This window comes from Cicer arietinum, chromosome 8 (assembly GCF_000331145.2).
Source record: "Cicer arietinum cultivar CDC Frontier isolate Library 1 chromosome 8, Cicar.CDCFrontier_v2.0, whole genome shotgun sequence".
Lineage (NCBI taxonomy): Eukaryota > Viridiplantae > Streptophyta > Magnoliopsida > Fabales > Fabaceae > Cicer > Cicer arietinum.
Window position 1 is genome coordinate 14,071,120 of NC_021167.2, and position 22,335 is coordinate 14,093,454.

The window sequence follows — 22,335 nt, forward strand, 5'->3', positions numbered from 1 at the left end:
GGGATGTCTACAACTTTTCCTATGGAGAACAAAGATGGTGTTGAATGTTACATACTCTAAGAAAATATATTGTCTTATTTTTTGTATTTGTTCTAGTGTAAGTGAGAGCAAGAGGGAGAGAACGTACGGTGGGTGAACACGAAGGCATGAAAGAGAGAGTGAGAGAAAGAGTATTATGTGGTGGGAGAGTTGAAAATGCTATATCAACTTCGGCGACACAATTGCTAACTCTGGTCGGCTTTTTCTAAAGGGTGGTGTTCATGAAAAAAGTTTTCATCTTTTTTGTTTTACAAAAAAATGACTTCTTTTTTAGAAAAGTTTGAAGATGGAAATTGAGTGTTTTTAAGATGGAAATGGTAGTATTTAAAGATGGAAATGGCAGAACAGTGAAGTTTTGTTATTTAGGCATGAGTTTGGAGGTTCGAAGGTGTTTGAGGTTGTTTTTTTAAAAAGTTGTGTTTTTGGTGTATGATGATTTTCCAAGGACAAAATGTGGGTTTATATATATAGGAGAGGTGCCTGCAACTTTTCCTATGGAGAGGAAAAGTGGCGTTGAATGTTGCATACTCTAAGAAAATATATTACCCCATTTTATGTATTTTATATTTGTTCTAGTGAGAGTGAGAGGGAGAAAGCGTACGGTGGATGAACACGGAGGTGCAGTGGATGAACACGGAGGCGTGAGAGAGAGTACTATGCGGAGGTAGAGTTAAAAATTTCATATCTACTCCAGCGGCGCAGTTACTAACTCCAATTGGCTTTTATATAGGTGGGTTTTTTTTAGGAAAGTTTTCATCTTTTTTGTTTTACAAGAAAAATATTTCTATTTTAGAAATGACGAAATTTGAAAGTGAAAATTGAGTGTTTTAAAGATGGAAATGGCAGAATGGTGGGGTTTTGTTATTTAGGGATAGGTTGGGAGGTTTAAATGGCAGAATGATGGGTTTGGATAGTTTTTTAGACAATTATGTGTTTTTTGTGTACGAGGATTATCCATGGACAAATTTTGAATCGGATGAAATCGGAAGAATGGAGACAGTATTTTGTAAATACATAATTATCTTAACTAGATTGGCTATTTCTTTATTTTCCGATTGCCTCGAAAGAACAAAAGAAACATCTTCTTCTTTATAGGAGAGATGTATGCACATTTTCCTATGAAAAACAAATGTCATGTTGAATGTTGCATACTCTAAGAAAATATATTATCCAATTTTTTAAATTTTTTATTTGTTCTAGTGAGAGTGAGAGGGAGAAAGCGTACGGTGGATGAACACGGAGGTGCAGTGGATGAACACGGAGGCGTGAGAGAGAGTACTATGCGGAGGTAGAGTTAAAAATTTCATATCTACTCCAGCGGCGCAGTTACTAACTCCAATTGGCTTTTATATAGGTGGGTTTTTTTTAGGAAAGTTTTCATCTTTTTTGTTTTACAAGAAAAATATTTCTATTTTAGAAATGACGAAATTTGAAGATGGGTGAAAAAACACAGAGGCGTGAGTGAGAGAGATATGTGGAAGGAGAGTTGAAAATGCTAGATCTATTCTGGCGGCGAGGCTGCTGACTCTGGTTTGCTTTTTTGGAGGTGGGTGTATATGAAGAAAGTTTTCATCTTTTTGGTTTAACAAGAAAAAGATTCCGTTTTTAGAAATTATGAAGTTTGAAGATGGAAATGACATAATGGTGGGTTTGGAGGTGTTTGGGGTAGTTTTTCAAAAAGTTGTGTTTTTGGTGTATGACGATATTCCAAGGATAAATTGTGGGTAATATATATAAGAGCTATTTCTAATACTTTTCCTATGGAGAACATAAGTGGCATTGAATGTGTAATATTCTAGGAAAATATATTTTCTATTTTGTTGTATTTTATATTTGTTCAAGTATGAGTGAGAGTGATAGGTAGATAGCGTACGGCGAGTGAACACGGAAACGCGGTGGGCGAACACGAAGGCATGAGTGAGAGAGTGAGATTGAATACTTTGCAGTGGTAGAGTTAAAAACGCCACCCCTATTTTGGTGGCGCGGTTGCTGACTTTGGTCGACTTTTAAGGAGGTGGGTGTTTATGAAGAAAGTTTTAATATTTTTTATTTTACAAGAACAAGAATTTTTGTATGGAAATAATGAAGTTTGAAGATCGAAATGGTGTGTTTTTAAGATGCAAATGGTAGTATTTAAAGATGAAAATGGCAAAATGGTGATGTTTTGTTATTTAGGGATGGGTTTGGAGGTTTGAAGGTGTATAGGGTAGTTTTTTAGAAAGTTGTGTGTTTTTGGTGTTTGACGATTTTCCAAGGACAAATTGTGGGTCTTATATAAATGATAGATGTTTGAAACTTTTCATAGAGAGAACAAAAGTGGTGTTGAATGTTGCGTACTCTAAGAAAATATATTATCCTATTTTTTGTATTTTTTATTTGTTCTAGTGTGAGAGAGAATGAGAGGGAGAGGGAGAGAGCGTACAATGGGTGAACACAAAGGCGTGGTGGGTGAACAATGAGCCGTGAATGAGGGAGCTAGAGAGATAGTATTGTGCGGTGGGAGAGTTGAAAACGACGGATCTACTCCAGCGGAGCGGTAGCTAATTCTCGTCAACTTTTCCTGAGGTGGGTGTTTATGAAGAAAGTTTTCATCTTTTTTATTTACAAAAAAAATATTTATTTTTTAGAAATGACAAAGGTTAAAGATGGAAATTGAGTGTTTTTAAGATGGAAATGGTAGTATTTTGAAGTCGAAAATGGCATAATGGTGGAGTTTTGTTATTTAGGGATGGGTTTGGAGGTTTGGTGTTTTGGGTTGTTTTTTTAGAAAGTTGTGTTTTTGGTGTACCACGATTTTCCAAGTACAAATTATGGGTCTTATATATAGGAGGGATGTATGCACCTTTTCGTATAGAAAACAAATGTCACAATGTTGCATACTCTAAGAAAATATAATATTTCATTTTTTATACCTTGTATTTGTTCTAGTGAGAGTTTGAGAGAAAGAGCAAATGCTGGGTGAATACACAAGAGCGGTGGGTGAACAGGAAGGCGTGAGTGAGAGATTGAGAAAGAGTAATGTGGGGTGGGAGATTTGAAAATGCTATATCTAAATGGCGGCATGGTTGATGACGCTGGTTGGGTTTTCAAGAGGTGGGTGTTTATGAAGAAAATTTTCATCTTTTTTGTTTAAAAAAGAAAATAATTTTGTTTTTTGAAATTACGAAATTTGAAGATGGAAATGGAGTGTTTTTAAGATGGAAATGATAGTATTTGAAGACGGAAATGGCAAAATGGTGGAGTTTTGTTATTTAGGGATGGGTTTCGAGGTTTAAAGGTGTTTGAGATAGTTTTTTAGAAAGTTGTATGATTTTGTGTATGACGTTTTACAAAGAACAAATTGTGGGTCTTATATAAAGGAGAGACGTCTCTAACTTTTCCTATGGAGAACAAATGTGGCGTTGAATGTTGTATACTCTAAGAAATTATATTATGTCATTTTTTTATATTTTTTATTTGTTCTACTGTGAGTGAGAGTGAAAGTGAGAGGGAGAAAGCATAAAGTGGGCGAATCCGGAGGCGTGAGCGAGAGAGTGAGATAGGGTAATATGCGGTGGGAGAGTTGAAAACGCCGCATCTATTCTGACAGCGCGATTGTTGACTCTAGTCAGCTTTTCTAGAGCTGGGTGTTCATGACGAAAGTTTAATTATTTGTTGTTTCATAATTTTTTTTTTGTATTTTAGAAATGACGAAGTATGAATATGAAAATGAAGTGTTTTTAAGATGGAAATGGTAGTATTTGAATATGGAAATGGTAGAATGGTGAAGTTTTGTTATTTATGGATGGGTTTGGTGTTTTGAATTTGTTTTGGGAAGTTTTTTAGAAAGCTGTGTATTTTTTGTGTTTGACGATTTTCCAAGGACAAATTGTGTGTCTTATATATAGGAGAGATGTATGCACCTTATACTATGGAAAACAGATGTCACGCTGGATATTGCTTAGTCTAATATGTTATCCCATTTTTTATACATTGTATTTGTTCTAGTGAAAGTAAGAGAGAAATAGCGAATGATGGGTGAACACGGAGGCACTGTGGGTGAACAAGAAGGCGTGAGTGAGAGATTGAGAACGAGTACTGTGGGATGGAAGAGTTGAAAATACTAGATCTAATTTGGCGGCACGGGTGATGATTTTGGTTGGCTTATCAGGAGGTGGGTGTTTATGAAGAAAGTTTTCATACTTTTTGTTGAACAAAAAAAAAATTTGTATTTTGAAATTACGAAATTTGATGATTGAAATGAAGTGTTTTTAAATGGTAGTACTTGAAGATGGAAATGGCAGAATGCTAGTGTTTTGTTATTTAGGGATGTGTTTCGAGGTTTGAAGGTGTTTGTGGTACTTTTTAAGAATGTTGTGTGTTTTTTGTGTATGACGATTTTCGAGGGACAAATTGTGGGTCTTATACATAGGATAGATGTGTGTAATATTACCTATGGAGAACAAATGTGGCGTTGAATGTTGCATACTCTAAGAAAATATATTATCCCATTTTTCGTATATTTTATTTGTTCTATTTTGACGAAGATTGAAGATGGAAATGAAATGTTTTTAAGATCGAAATGGTAGTACTTGAAGCTGGAAATGGTATAATGGTGGTGTTTTGTTATTTAGGGATGGTTTCGAGATTTGATGGTGTTTCGGGTAGATTTTTTAAGATAGTTGTGTGTTTTTTGTGTATGACGATTTTCTAGGGATAATTTGTGGGTTTTATATATAGGAGAGATGTCTATAACTTTTCCTATGGAGAACAAATGTAGCGTTGAATGTTGCATACTCTAAGAAAATATATTATCTTATTTTTTGTATTGTTTATTTGTTCTAGTGTGAGTGAGAGTGAGACGGAGAAAACGTACGATCGGTGAACATGGAAGTGTGAGTAAGAGAGTGAGATAGAGTACTTTGTAGTGGGAGAGTTGAAAATGCCGGATCTATTCCGACGGCTGGGTTGTTGACTCTGGTCGGGTTGTTTAGAGGTGGGTATTTATGAAGAAAGTTTTAATCTTTTTAGTTTTACAAGGAAAATAGTTCTTTTTTTAGAAATGACAAAGTTTGAAGATGAAAATGGAGTGTTTTTAAGATGAAAATGGTAATATTTGAAGATGGAAATGGAAGAATGGTGAAGTATTGTTATTTAGGGATGAGTTTGTGGTTTGAAGGTGTTTGAGGTAGCTTTTTTAGAAAGTTATCTGTTTTTTGTGTATGACGATTTTCTAAGGATAAATTGTGGGTCTTATATATAGGAGATATGCTTGCAACTTACCTATAGAGAACCGAAGTGGCGTTGAATGTAGCATACTCTAAGAAAATTTACTATCCTATTTTTAGTATTTTTTTTAGTTGTTCTAGTGTGAGTGAGAATGAGAGGGAGAGAGCGCATGGTGGGTGAATACAGAGGCGTGAGTGAGAGAGTGACATAGAGTACTGTGCGGTGGGACTCTTGCAAGTAAGAAGTGTTTGAAATGTAGGAAAATGTTTTGCAGCACTAAGGTGCATGAAGTGTTTGAAGTGATTTGCATTGGAAAAAATTTAAAACCCTTTGCATTAGACAAAGGAAATGCTTTTGCTTACATGTTAGAAAAAAAAATAAAAAAAATAGGTAAGCAAGTAGACGCGTAAAATATTTTTTTCTACTTTTGCTTACATGTTAAAAAAAAAAGAAAATAGGTAAGAAAGTAGCCGTGTAAAACACTTTTTCTTTGTTTTGTTTTTATCTTACTTTATCTTTTTGTGTTAAATGCAATATAATCGAAAGCCATATAAATATGGATTTAAAATTGGATCAAATTTATAAAATGATAATTTTTTAGATTTTACAATAATACTTGTAAAACATATTATTACTTCTTATTATAATTATTTGGTCGGACATAATTGAGATAATATTGTCAACTTAGATCATTTTGATTTGTATCATTGTCATTGTCGTATTCTACAAAATACAAAAATTGATTGTTAAAAATATATAATCAACTGAAGATAATATTCTATCACAAAAGATAATATATATAACCATCTAAGTGGGTTGGATTTCTTTTTGACCTTTTTTTTCTATGGGTCAATTTTATTATTTTTATATTTTTTAAATTGGTTATATAGGTTGCGAGCTACCTGATACCCATACGGACTAACCCGAATGGGTAACATGTTTATTCATATCGAGCTAATTAAAAAGCCCCAGAAAAATTTGGGCTGAAATTATTAGGCTCAAGTCTTATGATTTAGCGGACTGACCCATGTGGTGTAGTCCATTTTAACAACTCTAATCTTGAAGAGTAATTAACATTATAAGTTTACGTGAACTTGAGAATGTTTGCTGAATTTTTTTTTGTCTTTTAGTGAAAAGAGAGAAAACATAAAGCTCAACACATCTTTTCATAGTGATTGTGTTTACCTTAGTTAATATTTCTAGTGTATTAGCCTTTTGTCACTTTTCTATGACTTTTGTACTTGTATACTTTGTATGAATATTCTGAACTCATGAACTTTCTAATGTTCATGAAGTTGATGAATGAACTTTCTCAAGTTGAGTTCTAGTCCTTTCTTTTGCTCATGGTACCTTCGAAATGTGTTAATTTTTCTAAGGACAATTTGAAATGTTTGTTGCACTTGTTAGCATGTTGAGAGTGTTTCATATGTTTTTATAAATTGTTTATGATAATAAATGTCTTTATATGTTCTTCATGTTTTTATCTTGACTTTATTCCTTTTTGATATAGTTTAATGATATTTTCGTTATGTAGAAAAAATGGGAGTGATATCAAGATCTTTCATTTTACTTTTTGTGTAGATATTCCTAAGTATGTTTTTGACATAACTTTCTAAAGTTTGTTTTGAATTTTCTGATGTGTATCAAAAGATATTTTGTGTTCATATTTTGTTTTGAATTAATCCAATCTTGCTTGTTCTTTCCTACATGTGCATGTCTTAATTAAACTCTCAAAAACACACATTAAATAATAAGATAAATGAAAATCTATTAATCATTACAACTTGTTGTCATTAAAATATTATTAAGGATTTTATCTCAACGATATCTCTAATTATCACATTTCAGAACTTATTAAGAACGACACAATCTTATGCATGTTAACGAACTTGCATTCACTTAGATATTCAACACATGATGTTTTGAAAATACTTTAAACACTCGTAAGAAACTCAAAAGAATGTTTTCACAAGTTAATATTTCGACAAATTTGAATAGGCTTTTATCTTATTAAGTATTGATCTTGAAACTTAAAATCTTCAACAATATTTAATAACAATATGGAAATATGGAAAGTGTACCAGATCATCTCTAGTTATAGACTTATAGTAGTAAGTAAAGATTGTCTCTATATATATAGTGCAACAATGTTTATTGTACTTAGGTAATTGTTAATGATTAAAAAATATAATTTATATTTTTAAAAATCATTATTATAATTGTGACAATATTTTTAAAAATACAATTTAATTGTTAAAATTAAGTTAAAAGAAAAAACACCTAAAATCAAGAACCTAAACAAATCAAAATCAAAAGCATTCACTCATGAACCCTAAAATCGTTCTGAACCCTAAACAGAAATCGTGAAATCGTAAAATTGTGTTTGTCCTTTGTTCAACCGTTTTCATCAGTGACTCGTGTTCGTGTTCGTGTTCATCTCTCGTTTGTTCATCAGTGTTCGTCGTTTGTTCACCTTTTTTTTCCGCCAGTTTCGTCGTTTGTTCACCTTTCGTTTTCGTCATTCTGGATCGTTTGTTCATCTTTCGTTTTCATCAGTGATAAAATGGCGAGTGGAGGTCGTTTTGAGTTCTCTCCATCTTCAAATAGGAAAGAAGATACAAAGTTTTCTGCTAGGTATGTGATTTTAGGGTTTTCGCTTTGTTTTATTATTAACATTATTAAACTCTGTATTTGAACTTTGATTTTAGGGCCAAAACTTTTTCTCTACACTGTTAACAAAACTCAATGCCTTTATGTCTTTTTAATAATGTGGTCTTTATTAAACTCTGTATTTGAACTTTGATTTTAGGGCCAAAACTTTTTCTCTACACTGTTAACAAAACTCAATGCCTTTATGTCTTTTTAATAATGTGGTCTATATGCTCTATTGTATTATTTTGTGGTGCATGTGTAGTTTGTTTGAGGCTTAGTTTGACTGATTTATTCAATGGTTTGTTTTGTGTAGGCCAACTTCAGTCACAGAGTTAGGTTAAGAATTAACCATGGGGGTAGTTTTGTAAACCACCCAGTGAAGATGTACGTTTGTGCCCAAGTGGATGAGATGAATTGGTCTTGGGATGTAGACTTAATGTTCCACATGCAAATTACTAAAATGGTCAAAAGTTTGGGATATATGAGTATTAAACGTTTGTGGTACCATCATCCAAAGTACTCATTTACACGTGGACTTAGACCTCTCAACAATGACGAGGATGTATTAAAGTTTGCTGAAGATGTCAAAGGGTTCAACGTAATTGACGTCTTTGTGGAACACTGTATAGATAATCCTGAAACTGAACCAGATCAACCAGATTCTGAACCACTTCAACCTGAAGCAGAATCTGAATCTGAATATGTACCTGTTCAACCTGAATCTGAAGGAGTTCAAAATGAACAAGATAAATCAGAATCTGAACCAGTTCAAACTGAACCAGATCAACCAGAATCTGAACCTGTTGAACTTGAATCTGAAGCAGTCCATGGTGAAGATTATCTGAGTGAAGAAGATGAAGATTATGTTGCTAACTCAGACGATGACGATGATGATATGGGTGAGTTATATGACGATGAGGATTGGGACTGGATTTCTGAAATACCAACTGAGATCTTTGTTAATGTTGGTGATGAAAATTCATTTGAAAGACATGAAAACCCAAGAGGAAATCCAGGGCCTAGTTTTGCAACTGATTTTGAAGAAAACGATGTGAATTCTGATGATTTGGATACTCCACCAGGAAGTGAAGTTGATGAAGAGAATGTTAGGAAATTTCCTAAATTTAACCAACCTGAAAATGGTGATGAAGTAAGGTTTGAGTTGGGCCTAAAGTTCAATACAAAAAAGCAGGTTGGCCTAGTTCTGCAACTGATTTTGAAGAAAATGATGTGAATTCTGATGATTTGGATACTCCACCAGGAAGTGAAGTTGATGAAGAGAATGTTAGGAAATTTCCTAAATTTAACCAACCTGAAAATGGTGATGAAGTAAGGTTTGAGTTGGGCCTAAGTTCAATACAAAAGAGCAGGTTAAGAATGCCGTTAAAGATTTTGCAATGGAGAGTAAGAAAAACTTGTATTTCAAAAAGAATGATGGAAAGAGAATCATTGTTAGGTGTGAGCCAGAATGTCCATTTTACATGAGGATCAGTAAGAGGACTTCAAATTAATATTGGCAATTAGTGAGTTTCACAGAGGATCATACATGTCATAAGAGGGCAAAAAATAAACAAGCTAAGACTGAATGGCTTGCCAAGAAATTCGTTCCTATGTTGAGACATACACCTGAAATGAAACCCAAGGGATTGATTGTTGAGGCGCTTGATAAATGGGGTGTGAAGTTGTCTAAATACCAAGCATATAGAGCCAAAGTAAGAGCCATATAAATGATTCAAGGTGCTCAAAGGGAGCAATATACACATTTGAGAGAATATGCTGATGAACTTAGGAGATCAAATCCAAACTCTACGGTTATTATTAAGTGTGGTATGTCTGACATTGGACCAGTATTTGAGAGAATATATATATTTTGGAGGCTTGTAAGGCTGCATTTGCTAATACATGCAGGCCTTTAATTGGGTTGGATGCTTGTTTCTTGAAGGGAGAATATGGCGGTCAATTAATAGCCGCAGTAGGTAAAGATGGGAATAATCAAATGATTCCCATTGCATATGCAGTTGTTGAAGCAGAAACAAAAGACTCATGTCAATGGTTTCTGGATCATTTACTGGAGGACCTCAACAATGTTCAGCATAAGCAATATGCATTCATTTCAGATCAACAAAAGGTATGTGTGCTGAAGTTTATGCAATCTGTTTTTCTGAATTATGCAATCTATTTTTAAGCAATCTATTTTTCTGTGCTGAATTATGCAATCTGTTTTTGTGAATTATGCAATCTGTTTTTAAGCAATTTATTTTTCTGTGTTGAATTATGCAATCTGTTTTTCTGAATTATGCAATCTGTTTTTAAGCAATCTGTTTTTCTGTGCTGAATTATGCAATCTGTTTTTCTGAATTATGCAATCTATTTTTCTGAATTAAGCAATTTGTTCTATGCAATCTGTTTCTAAATAATCTGTTTAAGGGATTGGTACCTGCAATTGCCAACATTGGGGCCCATGTGGAACACCGATTATGTGTTAAACACTTGTATGGGAATTGGAAAAAAAAGTATCCTGGAGGACATATGAAAGAGCTTCTTTGGTTGGCAACAAGAGCTACTGTGGTCCAGGATTGGAAGAAAGCAATGCAAAAAATTAAGGCAATCAATGAAGATGCATGGAAAGACATGATGCAACTTCCACCATCTATGTGGACTAGGTCAACTTTTCGCACTGATACACAATGTGACCTTCAAGTAAACAACATGTGTGAGGCTTTCAACATGGCTGTATTGGAGTATAGAGATAAGCCTATCATAACATTACTTGAAGGTTTGAAACATTACATTACAGTAAGGATTGTGAAACAAAAAGAACTCATGCTACGATATAGAGGCAATATATGTCCTAGGATTCAACAAATATTGGAAAAGGCAAAAAGAGCAGCTGGGGATTGGTTCCCAACTTGGCATGGAGATGATGATTTTAACTTGTTTAGTGTCACAAATGGTGTAGATACTTATACGGTAAATCTACACACAAAAACTTGTGTTTGTCGTAAGTGGGATTTGACCGGTATTCTGTGTTGCCATGCTCTTGTTTGTATATGGCATAACAAAGCTGATCCATAATCATACGTTTCACCTTATTATAGGTATAAAACTTGATTTTAACTGCATCGTTGGTATTCTGCTTATTGATGTTCAGTTCTGGTTCTGTTCAATTTTGTTTTGGTTCTGGTTTTATTCTTATGTTTGTTCTGGTTTTATTTTGCTAGTTCAATTCTGGTTCTAGTTTAAATTGTTCTAGTTGTGCTTGGTATTCTGCATTATTGATGTTCTGGTTCTGCTTGTTCTAGTTTTGTTCAGTTCTGGTTTTGTTCAGTTTTGTTCTAGTTTTGTTCAGTTTAGAGTTTTGTTCAGTTTTGTTTTAGTTTTGTTCACTTCTTGATTTATTGATGTTCCGCTTGTTGTAGTTTATTGATGTTCTGCTTGTTGTAGTTTGTTGATGGTTATGTTCTGGTTCTGCTTGTTCTAGTTTTGTTCAGTTCTGGTTCTGCATTATTGTTGTAGTTATGGTTCTGTTCTGGTTTTGTTCAGTGCATTATTTGGTTTTGGTTTTGTTCTGCTAGTTCAGCTACATGGTTCTGCTACATGGTTTTGTTCTGCTAGTTCAGCCACATGTTTTGGTTTCAATTCTAGTTCTGCTACATGCTTTTGTTCTGCTACTTCAACTACATGGTTTTGGTTTAGTTCTGGTTTACTTTGTTCTAATTTTGTTGTAGTTTCGTTCTGGTTTAGTTTGGTTTTGGTTCTGGCCTGCAATTTGGTTTTGGTTTTGTTATGCTAGTTCATAACATTCAGTTTTTTAAATAGGAACAAGTCACTTTTTTCATAACATTATGCCCTGCAATTCACTTTTTTTCATAACATTCAGTTTTGTTCTAATTTTGTTTTGCCCTGCAATTTGGTTTTGATTTTGTTGTGGTTTAGTTTTTTTTGACGTGTTTTTGGTTCTTTAAATAGGAAAACAAACTTCTTGACATGTTACTCTTACATTATAATGCCATCAAATGGACCAAAACTTTGGCATGCATCAAATGGAGATCCTATAAATCCCCCAATCATGAGAAGAGCACCGGGTAGACCAAAGAAAAATAAGAACAAGTCCAATGACGAGTCAAAAGGTTCTAACAAACTACCAAGACAGTTTGCAACTGTGAAATGTAAGAACTGTGGGAAGCTTGACCACAACACGAGAATATGCAAGGGTAAAAGTGCAGCAGATAGAGAGATACCAAAAGGTGGAAATAACATCAACAGAACAAAGAGAGCAAAGACAACAAGGGTTGGAGGTGATGAGGGAGAAACACCAACAATTTTATCTCAAGATTCACAAGCTCCACAAATCAATTGAAGGCACAAAACTTGTGATTTTTATTTTGGTTATTATGAATATGTAATGATACTTGGACCTATATAATTTGGTTACTATGAATATGTACTTTTATTTTGGTTACTTGTGAATGAACAATTTTATTTTATAATGCATTAGTATGACCTTTTGTTGGACCTAAGTTATGGAACGATTATTTTTTAATGCAGTAGTATGTAATGATGGAATGATATCAAAATTCTAACTTCAGATTATGGACCAGATTATTCTGAAAAATTATTTTGATTATTCTCATTATTCTGATTATCAAATTTAGGTTCAAAAATTGGAATATTGTTCTGATTATTTTGACCAGATTATTCTGATTATTTCAAACAACTGGAAAATTGTTTGACCAAGTTTTATTTATACAATGATATCAAATTGAGTTATTAACATGTAAAAATTGACAATCAAATTACAATAATACTAATTTCATTTCATAATAACAACCTTACAAATTTGATTATATTAAACAATTACATTACAATTTCAACCATAAACACCCTAAATTACATCATTACAAAACACCTTTAATCCAATCATTTTAATTACTTCAACATTACAATAACCATAAGAACAATAATCAAAAGCCATGAAAGTGCCAGAAAGCCCTTCATTTGTTTCAACTTCAACTTCATTTCATCATCACAATTTTTTGTCACGTTGTCTTTCTTCTTGAATTCATCAATCCTTTTCATCAAAGACATAATAACTTCTTTTGCACGTTCCTCATCAAACCAATAAAAAAAATGCAAGATTATAATATGTAAACAATACAAAAAAAAATTTAAATAAATAAATTCCCGAATTTTGATAAATAGTTTACCTTATAAAACCTTCAACCTGGATTTTCAGCCGTCCAAGAAGTACACAAAGGAGATTCAAGTTCACACAAACATTCTCTTCTTCTAATTCTCAAATGAGAATTGTTGCTTGTAACTGAATACGAATGACAAGACATTCTTTTCCCAAAAAAACACAAAGAACAAACGAAACAGAGAACAAGAGAAGAAACAACGAAATACAAAGGACGATGAAGAAGACGACCACGAACACGAAGACGATGAAGAAGAAGAAGACGACGAACACCAACATGGAACACGAAGACGAACACCGACACGGAACACGAAGACGATGACCAACAATGAAGAAGAAGACGAAATCGGAATCGGATGATGATGAAGAAAAGGGAAATGGTCGATTTTGATGAAAAGGGTTCACGATTTGGGGCTTTTGTTGAATTGGGGCTGTTTTTTTATTTAGGGTTCAAGCTAGCTCATATGCTTCTGATTCTCATTGCTGCAGATGTTTTTCATTTTCTTTTAACTTAATTTTAACAATTAAATTGTATTTTTAAAAATATTGTCACAATTATAATAATGATTTTTAAAAATATAAATTATATTTTTTAATTAGAAATAATATAATAAGGAGTTTATTCCACGTAAGTGTCTGCCACGTCACCTTTTTATTGACACGTCATTAAAAAAATGACAACTCATCATGATTTGGACTCAAATTCTGTTTGGGGGACTAAAACTGGGGACAAACAAAATGGGGGGACTACTTTCAATTTTGTGTAGATATTCCTAGTATGTTTTTGACATAACTTTCTAAAGCTTGTTTTGAATTTTCTAATGTGTATCAAAAGATATTTTGTGTTCATATTTTGTTTTGAATTAATCCAATCTTGCTTGTTCTTTTCGATATGTGCATGTCTTAATTAAACTCTCAAAAACACACATTAAATAATAAGATAAATGAAAATCTATTAATCATTTAATCATTACGACTTGTTGTCATTAAAATATTATTAAGGATTTTATCTCAACGATATCTCTAATTTTCACATTTCACAACTTATTAACAACGACACAATCTTATGCATGTTAACGAACTTGCATTCACTTAGATATTCAACACATGATGTTTGGAAAATACTTTAAACACTCGTAAGAAACTCAAAAGAATGTTTTCACAAGTTAATATTTCGACAAATTTGAATAGGCTTTTATCTTATTAAGTAATGATCTTGAAACTTAAAATCTTCAACAATATTTAATAACAATATGGAAATATGGAAAGTGTACCAGATCATCTCTAGTTATAGACTTATAGTAGTAAGTAAAGATTGTCTCTATATATATATATAGTGCAACAATGTTTATTGTACTTAGGTAATTGTTAATGATATTTAGAATCAAAATTAAATTATAAACTTGGATCAATATTAATAAAAGGTGATTAGGACTCAAATAACTTCCTCTATCCTATAATAGTCTCAAATTCTCTTTCTTATTTCATGAATTAGTTCAAATAGACATAAAAGGTATAGGAATAACCACCCCTAATTCCTTAGGTCATCATTTATATTTTCAAGCATAAAAGACAACAACTTACTCTGAACACAACATATTCCCATATTCTTTTTTTGTTAATAAGCCCATGGCAAAAAATTGTAATAGTAAGGTTTTCTAGAAAAAATTTAGTATTTGTTATTTTTTATTTAGATGGTAAGTGTATGCATTTATTTAGATGGTAAGTGTATGCATTTGTTATTTTTTATTTTCTCAAACATTCACAAATTCAGTTCAATTGGAAAAAGTGACATGAAAAACTATACTTTATTATAAGTCTAATGACCATTGATATTGTAAAATAGTTTTGCACCATCCAATGAGAATCCATCATTTTGTCATGTATGTCTATTTAATAATCAACTTCTAAGTATTACTGCCATTTTTCAAACTTTATTAGACGTCAATGTAAAATTAGTTTATACCAACAATGTATTTATTTTTTTCTCTTTTCTCACTCATAACTTTAGTTACATGATAGAAACATGATAATATAATTTAAATTGCATTAAAAAGTTTTTCTAAGTGTTTTCTTATTTTGTAAATCAACTCACATGTTTGTAAATCAATTCGCAGAGGTCATGAATACATTCTTGATGCTCCAGACCATGTGTTACCAAAGGTGTGAATCAACTCACAATTCCAAGAGGTTTTGTGAATTAACTCACACACCTATGAATTGATTCACGTTACTTCAAGATGAAATCCTAGATTTTCAAGACTCAGTATGAATCGATTCACAAGAAAATAGAGTTTTTGAAAGATTAGAGGTGTTGAAGGCGAGTATAGTTGGAAGGAAAATAGAAAAATCTGACTTAAAATCCCTTAAGTATAGTTCAATTTTGCAACACTACACGGTGAATAGTGGACTGATACACTGAGCTCAAATAGAGATATCTGGTTTCATACATACTCAATTTCGCACAAAGAGCATATGATATTGTATGGAGAAGAAATACGGAGAATCAAGTCATATGCTAGTATTTTAGTGTAAATATTTTAGATAACAAGATTTAAGCGATTTTACGTGTATATAAGAGTTGATAATTAATGTGATATTTTCTTGTGCATTTAACTAATATTAATATGCACTTAATTATATTTAATTAATTCTAAATATATTTTATTTTAATTATTTATTTTATAAATAATTATCTTGAGATAGTAGTTATATTGTGTTTGATTTTCTTTATTTTTATTAATAAAATATTGATGTTATATTTATTTATATTATAATTTTGACTATTCTCAAATGATGGTACTATTATAATGTGAGTATTTTGAAAAATAAGTATAACTAGATTACCTTGAATGTGAGAGTTTCAGTTACAAGTAACATGTTTTTTTTATTAAAGGTTAATTATTCTAACTACTCTAATTTATCGTATATAGTTCTGAAATATTAGTAATGTTTTAAAAATTAAATGATGTTTATAGGACTATTAAAAATGAGATTAAGTAACTATTAATTTTGTTTTAACAAAATAAAAATAATAATAGTAAAACATAAAATACATAAGGGGGTCAATGAACTTGGCTCATGTGTGTGAATCCTAATTGTGTTAAAGGAAGATAGTTGTTCCCATGAAAAGGAATATAAAGAGAATGTTACAAGAAATAGACTATTGTTTGACATCGACGATCGATAACTGTTCCAGAAAATTTTATCCGTTTTCGTCCAAATTTCAAAATGTTGTTTCATTCATTTAACTATTCAATTAAACACTTTCCATATTTTTAACCATCTCAATTTCGCTATAAAATACACGACTTCTCCGTTTGTGGAATTCATTATTTTGCACTATTCTTCTTCACCGTAAGTTCGATTTGAGTGAAACCAACACCAAAATGATTGTGTGAAAAGTGACTATATTACCCATTGATTGATTTTATGATATATGGTTAGTTCCATTAACCGAATTTCAAAATTATTTTTTTGAATGTCTTCTCATAATTTATTTTTGACGTTTATCCATAAACTATCAAGTTAGATCGATTGACAGACAAAGAGTTAAAGAACAAAGGTTGTTTGCTCGTGGAATCGTATTCGTGTGTGAAAGCATCAATATAAGGTAAAGAGTGAGAGATTGTTTGAATTCATGAGTATAATATATTATGAGATGAACGAGAAAAATGTATTTCTCAACGAATCTTCGGGGCTTGCTACGTACGACAATAACCATTTGAGGGATAAATTAATTAATGTGCAAATATGGAAACTGTGAGATGAAAATATGGAATAGAAATATTTGGAGAGTGTTGATTGATTTAATTTCTTTAAATGTGTGGTATTTGATATTATTCTGATATTGGGTGTCGAATGAATTTGATGTATATGTTTGATTATATGAGTTTATGTGATGTGATAATAAAAGATGGATGTATTGTGATAATTTTATGTGATGATGATGTATGATTAATAATTGTGATGTTATAAATTTGTGATAAGTTTATATGATGATTTATGATTGATGATATTGATGCTATAAATTTGGGATGAGTTTATGTGATGATGATGATGTATGATTAATGACAATGATGTTATAAATTTGTGAAAACAATATTGAAGTAACCCCATAGTTGATGAAATAGAGGTAATTCCAATTTATGTTTGAGATAACGTTCTTAATGGAGTATCATAGGTCAACAAAGAGAGAAAATAAATATCGAGAATTTTTGAAATAAAGATTATTTTGTCAACGAAGAGAGTACTAGTAAGTTTTTAGAATTAAATTAAGAAATTCTAGTTAAATCAAGTTTATGAAAATTGTCTGTTTTATAGGAGGGAAAAAAAATTTAAAGTATTCCTTTTAATTTTTAAAAAACGTGATATCATAAATTAATTATAAAAATTTATCCGATGCGAATGTAATCCAACAAAAAAAAGTATATATATATATATATATTTATTTTATAAATGTTTCCATGCCTCTGGCCAGTAAATAATACATGTGACACCCTAAACCCAAAATTATATGTATATATATATATATATATATATTATTTTGGAGTTTAGAGTGTCACAATATTTACCTGATAAAACAAGATTGGCAATATTCAAGACTGAAATGTATCTACGTTGCTTTCTTCAGAATTCACAGGATGAAGGAGAAAAAAATTGTGAAATTTTTGGTTAAAAACCTTACATTCTAGTCTGAAAAATATTTGTTCACAGTTGTCGATTGTCCTTAATATTATATATATCATTCAGATATATTCTAACACAATGAAATACGAATTTAATTACCAAAAATCCTATTTAATTTAGTAAGTAGTGTAATATAAAATTGGAGATGTTACACTTCTTACACAATTCTATAACCATGATTAGAACGAATGAAACCACCCTTACCTTAATGGTATTTTCCGAAAATCAAATATACGGGTAGGGTTTGACTCCTCGTTCGAGTTCTTGTTATTCGAACAATGAAAAACTAAGATTAACAAATTCATATCTAATAACTAATATATATTAAGAACGAATTTTAAAAACGAGAACAAAAGTTAAATGGATATGGTTCATAATACATTTAAAACAAATATCGAAGAAAAACATCGCAATATATTTTACAACAATGATACACATACATTCCAAATTTCTCTACACGTACTCAACACATTACTTTTTTTTTTTTTTTTTCTCTTTGTATCTCATTATCAATATATCATATCTATCAAACTACTCTATTTATATCTTTATCTCTCAAGGTGCATACATAGGGGTATATGCTAAATATTTTTCTATATTTTATCAAACTATACATTTTTCTTATAGCATTCCATTAGAAATCTCTTCTTATCACATCAAATATAGTAACCTATATAAGGTGGTGGATACATATGATAATAGAAAGGATATGATTCTAAGGAGTTGAGATTAGTAGATACATCAGTTGATTTCTTGTCTTCTTTTAGAGGTTCAACTGAAACTAATTCTGTTTGACACAGTTTTCTTAACTTCGTCACTGCCTTTACTGGATCAATATCTCCTGATAATGTTAATTTCTTTTCTTTCAACTCTATTGATACTGATTCAACCCCTGCAAAATTATTATAAAAATATAATTTTATTTAATAAAAAAATCAATTAATTAATCCTTCATTTAATATGGTGTGTGTTTTCTTACACATAAGTCAAGTTGAGTAAGGTTTGCATTTGAAATAATTTTTCTTAACTTATAATAATTTTAAAAATGGATTGAATTCGTTTGTTACAATTTTTTTAAATAAAAATCTATAAAAAAATTACTTAAAATAAGTTGTTTTTGGTAGTTTTGTTTTATAAATTTATTTCTGAAATTTTAATAAAAATAAATGATTTTTATTAAAGAAAATATCCTTAAAATAGATTTTTTTAAAATTTATAAAAAAAAATCACTAATTTATTGAAAATTAAAAGCAATAATTTTTTATCCGTACAAACGACCCTTTATATCAATAATCCTTTTTTATATATAATATTTCAATTAGCCTTTTACTTGAAAAAAACAATTTGGTACTCATGCAAAGTTAACCACATTCCATCTTGAATTATAGACAAAATTTTTAGAGATTATTATATAATATGAAATTCAAGAATCGATACCTAAAAGGCCAGATGCTGTCTTCATCACTTTTTGCTTGATTCTATCATTATAAAAACCTACCTTCAACACAACTTTCTGTTACAAAACAAAACAAAAAATTATTAATTAATACCCAACAAATATTTTCTTTTTAAAATATGGACAAAAAAATGACAATAATACCATTAGTCAAACCATGCAGGAAATAAAGAGTGCGTTTATTAAAAAAAAACTTATAAAATAATCACTTTTAAAAATTTGTGTCTATTAATTATAGTTTTTTTTAAAAATAAACAAATTTAAAAATAATCTAAAAACAGTTTAAATTGAAAAGCTATTTTTAGTAGTCTTTCAAAAAATCATTTTTTTATAGTTGATCCTTTTAAAAGAATATTTACACTAAGACAAAATCACATGATTTTTTATAGTTGATCCTTTAAAAAAAATATTTACACTACGACAAAATCACTTATAACAAACAGCCTCTAAATAGAATAAATTAATAGACAACAATAAAAGTTACAAGAACAACACTAGCCATTAATTCATGAAAACAGAGTAAATTAAATCCTAAATTTAATTAGAAAGTGAAATAATGGATTACATTATTCTAATTTTGACCTTCATTGTTGTTTATTTATTTTTTTTACTAACCTTCATGGTTGTTAGCTAGTGAGAGCTAAGTAAGAATTGTTGGTAACAATTGCAAAGGAATAAGAAGAGGAGCAAGTTGATGATGAAATTTGAGTGGAGAATTATTTTTAAATGCCAATGAAGTGGTGATGTAGCAAGAATGAAAATTTGCAAATATTTATACTAGGTAAGTAGGAACCTATGAAAGAAAAATCAAGTCAACCAAGTCAACTGAAATAATATTGTTTTTTCTTAAAAATTATATTTTTAGGAGACAATATTATTTTACAACCGTGTGTTTGAACTTTAAAGTTTGAATCCTCGCTCACAACACACGAAATTTCCCTAATAGTTTGTAATCATTGAAGGCTTTTAATTGCTTTTTTTTTTGGAAAAAGTTGTTTACTTTTTGCTTGGTGGCTTCATTTTAGAGTGTCACGATAGAATCCCACACGTCTTAGATTAGAATTCCTGTTTAGTTACATACCAAAAATACAATTTGTTGTTAGATAAAGAATAGAAAAATATATAACGATTTTGATGGGAAAAAGGACTATATGGCACACTAACTATGTTACACAGTACTATATCGTCTTTATACTATTTGAATTGACGATCGTAATCAACAAATAACAAATAGATCGTATAAAATGACTCGTATAATTTCAAATCAATTATTAAAAAAATAATAATTGTACTGTGCATGATAATACTACGATTTACTTTTTTGTTAAGCATTGATTGAGTTTAACTAATTTATTTTTGTCCTTTTACTCTTTATAATTGTTTCATTTAATTGTTTTTATTTTAATTTTATAGTCTATTTTAAAGGTGCAAATATGAGAAGGGAGTTGAACTGTGTTTGATTAAGTTGAATTTTTTTTATTAATTTATTTAAAACTCACATCACTCGTGTTAATAGTATGAAATAGCGTAATGTCTACAAATGTGACAAAGCCTACCAACAGAGACGACAATCAACATGTGCAATTAGAAAAATTGAATTAATATCCTTAATTGTGTACATTGAACATTATAAAATTTTATATTTACACCTTATACCTATAATTAAATAACCAGTTTTCCCACCATTGTAAGTTTGTGACAGCTACTGCAACCTACCAACCGTCACCACCCACCAACAAATGTTAGAATTTTGAATTTTGATATTAGGGTTTAAGATGGCTCTGCCTACCGATATAATAAAATTGAGGTGTCCGAAATACTCATGTCTCTGAAGACGTAATGTTGACGACGCCAAAATTTGCATTTAATCGAAACTAATTTGTCAAGATGAGAAATCAAAACACCACACCACACCAAAAAAACAATCAAATTTAGTCATGCACTAAGATGACAAAACCATAAAAAGTAAAAAAAAAAAAAAAACTAAACATTTGTATAAATAACTTATTTAGATAAAAGAGAATATATAAAGGTCAAGTTATGGTGATTTTAGACCAAAAATTAATCTTTAATCATCTCGCTATAGAGGAGAATAGCATACCGCAGATCTACTAATTTGTTGGTTGTTTATTTGTTGGATATATATATATAATTATATTGTTTGAAAATGTTTTTACTTAATCAAGGATAGAGCTAGAAAGGGACCAGATGATAGGAGTGTTTGCGGTGTAGTTTAGATCGATTATGATGTAAAAACTCATTCAATATAAAAATTAAAATATTCGCTGTTTTGTTCAGTTTGAATGACATTTTAAAAAACAAAATCTTATACGATCCAATCCAAATAAATGCATATTGAAATGGATTAGTTTTCAGTTATCCAAATTACAATTATAAAATATTGATTCAATATTATCATTATTTTAAACTTACATTTAAAATAAAATATAACATTTAATATATTAAAAAATTAACATTACAAAATAATAATAACGGATTATGTTTAAAATATATGTTATAGTAAAAAAAAATTTTAAATTAAACAAATAAGTATTATGAATAAAAATTAATACTAACAAATGATAGATTAAGGCAATATCTAATACTAATAAAATAAATAAATATTAAAATTGATATATACGTGGTTTGGTTCAGTTTTTAAAATTGAATATGAAATTCTATTTGACCCGTGATTTTCATAAAATAAGATCCAAACACATCTAATAATATTTAATTTTGTGTGGTTTTTGTTAATTTTTTTTTATTGATTTGCATCTTTTTTTATCGGTTTGCGTACGAACACCCCCTCCTAATAGCAAAATGTCATGATCCCCCAAACTTTTATATAGTTTTTAATATTAGTATGCTATTCTAATTTAATATCTTTGTATTTCTTATTTGTGAATTTTAAATGATATTTTATAATAGATCTTTTTTAACTCAATATATTGAACTTTAAACAATTTGTTTTTTTGAAAAATGTTACCCTTCAAATTTGTATGTTCAAGAAAAGACTCAATTGAAGTATGTGTCGCAAGACAATGAATTTTAAAGATGTTAATTTTTAGATGTTGTCAACTATTGGTGAATTATT

At 30.3% G+C, this 22,335-nt stretch overlaps 1 protein-coding gene across 1 annotated transcript; it reads right to left on the minus strand.

The window, feature by feature from the left end:
- Positions 1 to 18,141: 18,141 nt before the first annotated feature.
- Positions 18,142 to 20,010, minus strand: LOC101498723 (heavy metal-associated isoprenylated plant protein 39-like). The gene is made up of 3 exons (XM_004515095.4): positions 19,857 to 20,010; positions 19,223 to 19,298; positions 18,142 to 18,677 (listed from the first exon to the last, which is right to left on the minus strand). Exons 1-3 carry the CDS (start codon positions 19,860 to 19,862, stop codon positions 18,442 to 18,444), a joined length of 318 nt encoding a protein of 105 aa, XP_004515152.1. The 5' UTR covers positions 19,863 to 20,010; the 3' UTR covers positions 18,142 to 18,441.
- Positions 20,011 to 22,335: the final 2,325 nt, after the last annotated feature.

What these genes read in the sequence shown, in the direction of transcription:
- LOC101498723 (XM_004515095.4), bottom strand. An exon ending in GACAGCATCTGGCCTTTTAG is followed by an intron (nt 18,678 to 19,222) that starts GTATCGATTCTT and finishes ATAATTTTGCAG; the next exon opens with GGGTTGAATCAGTATCAATA.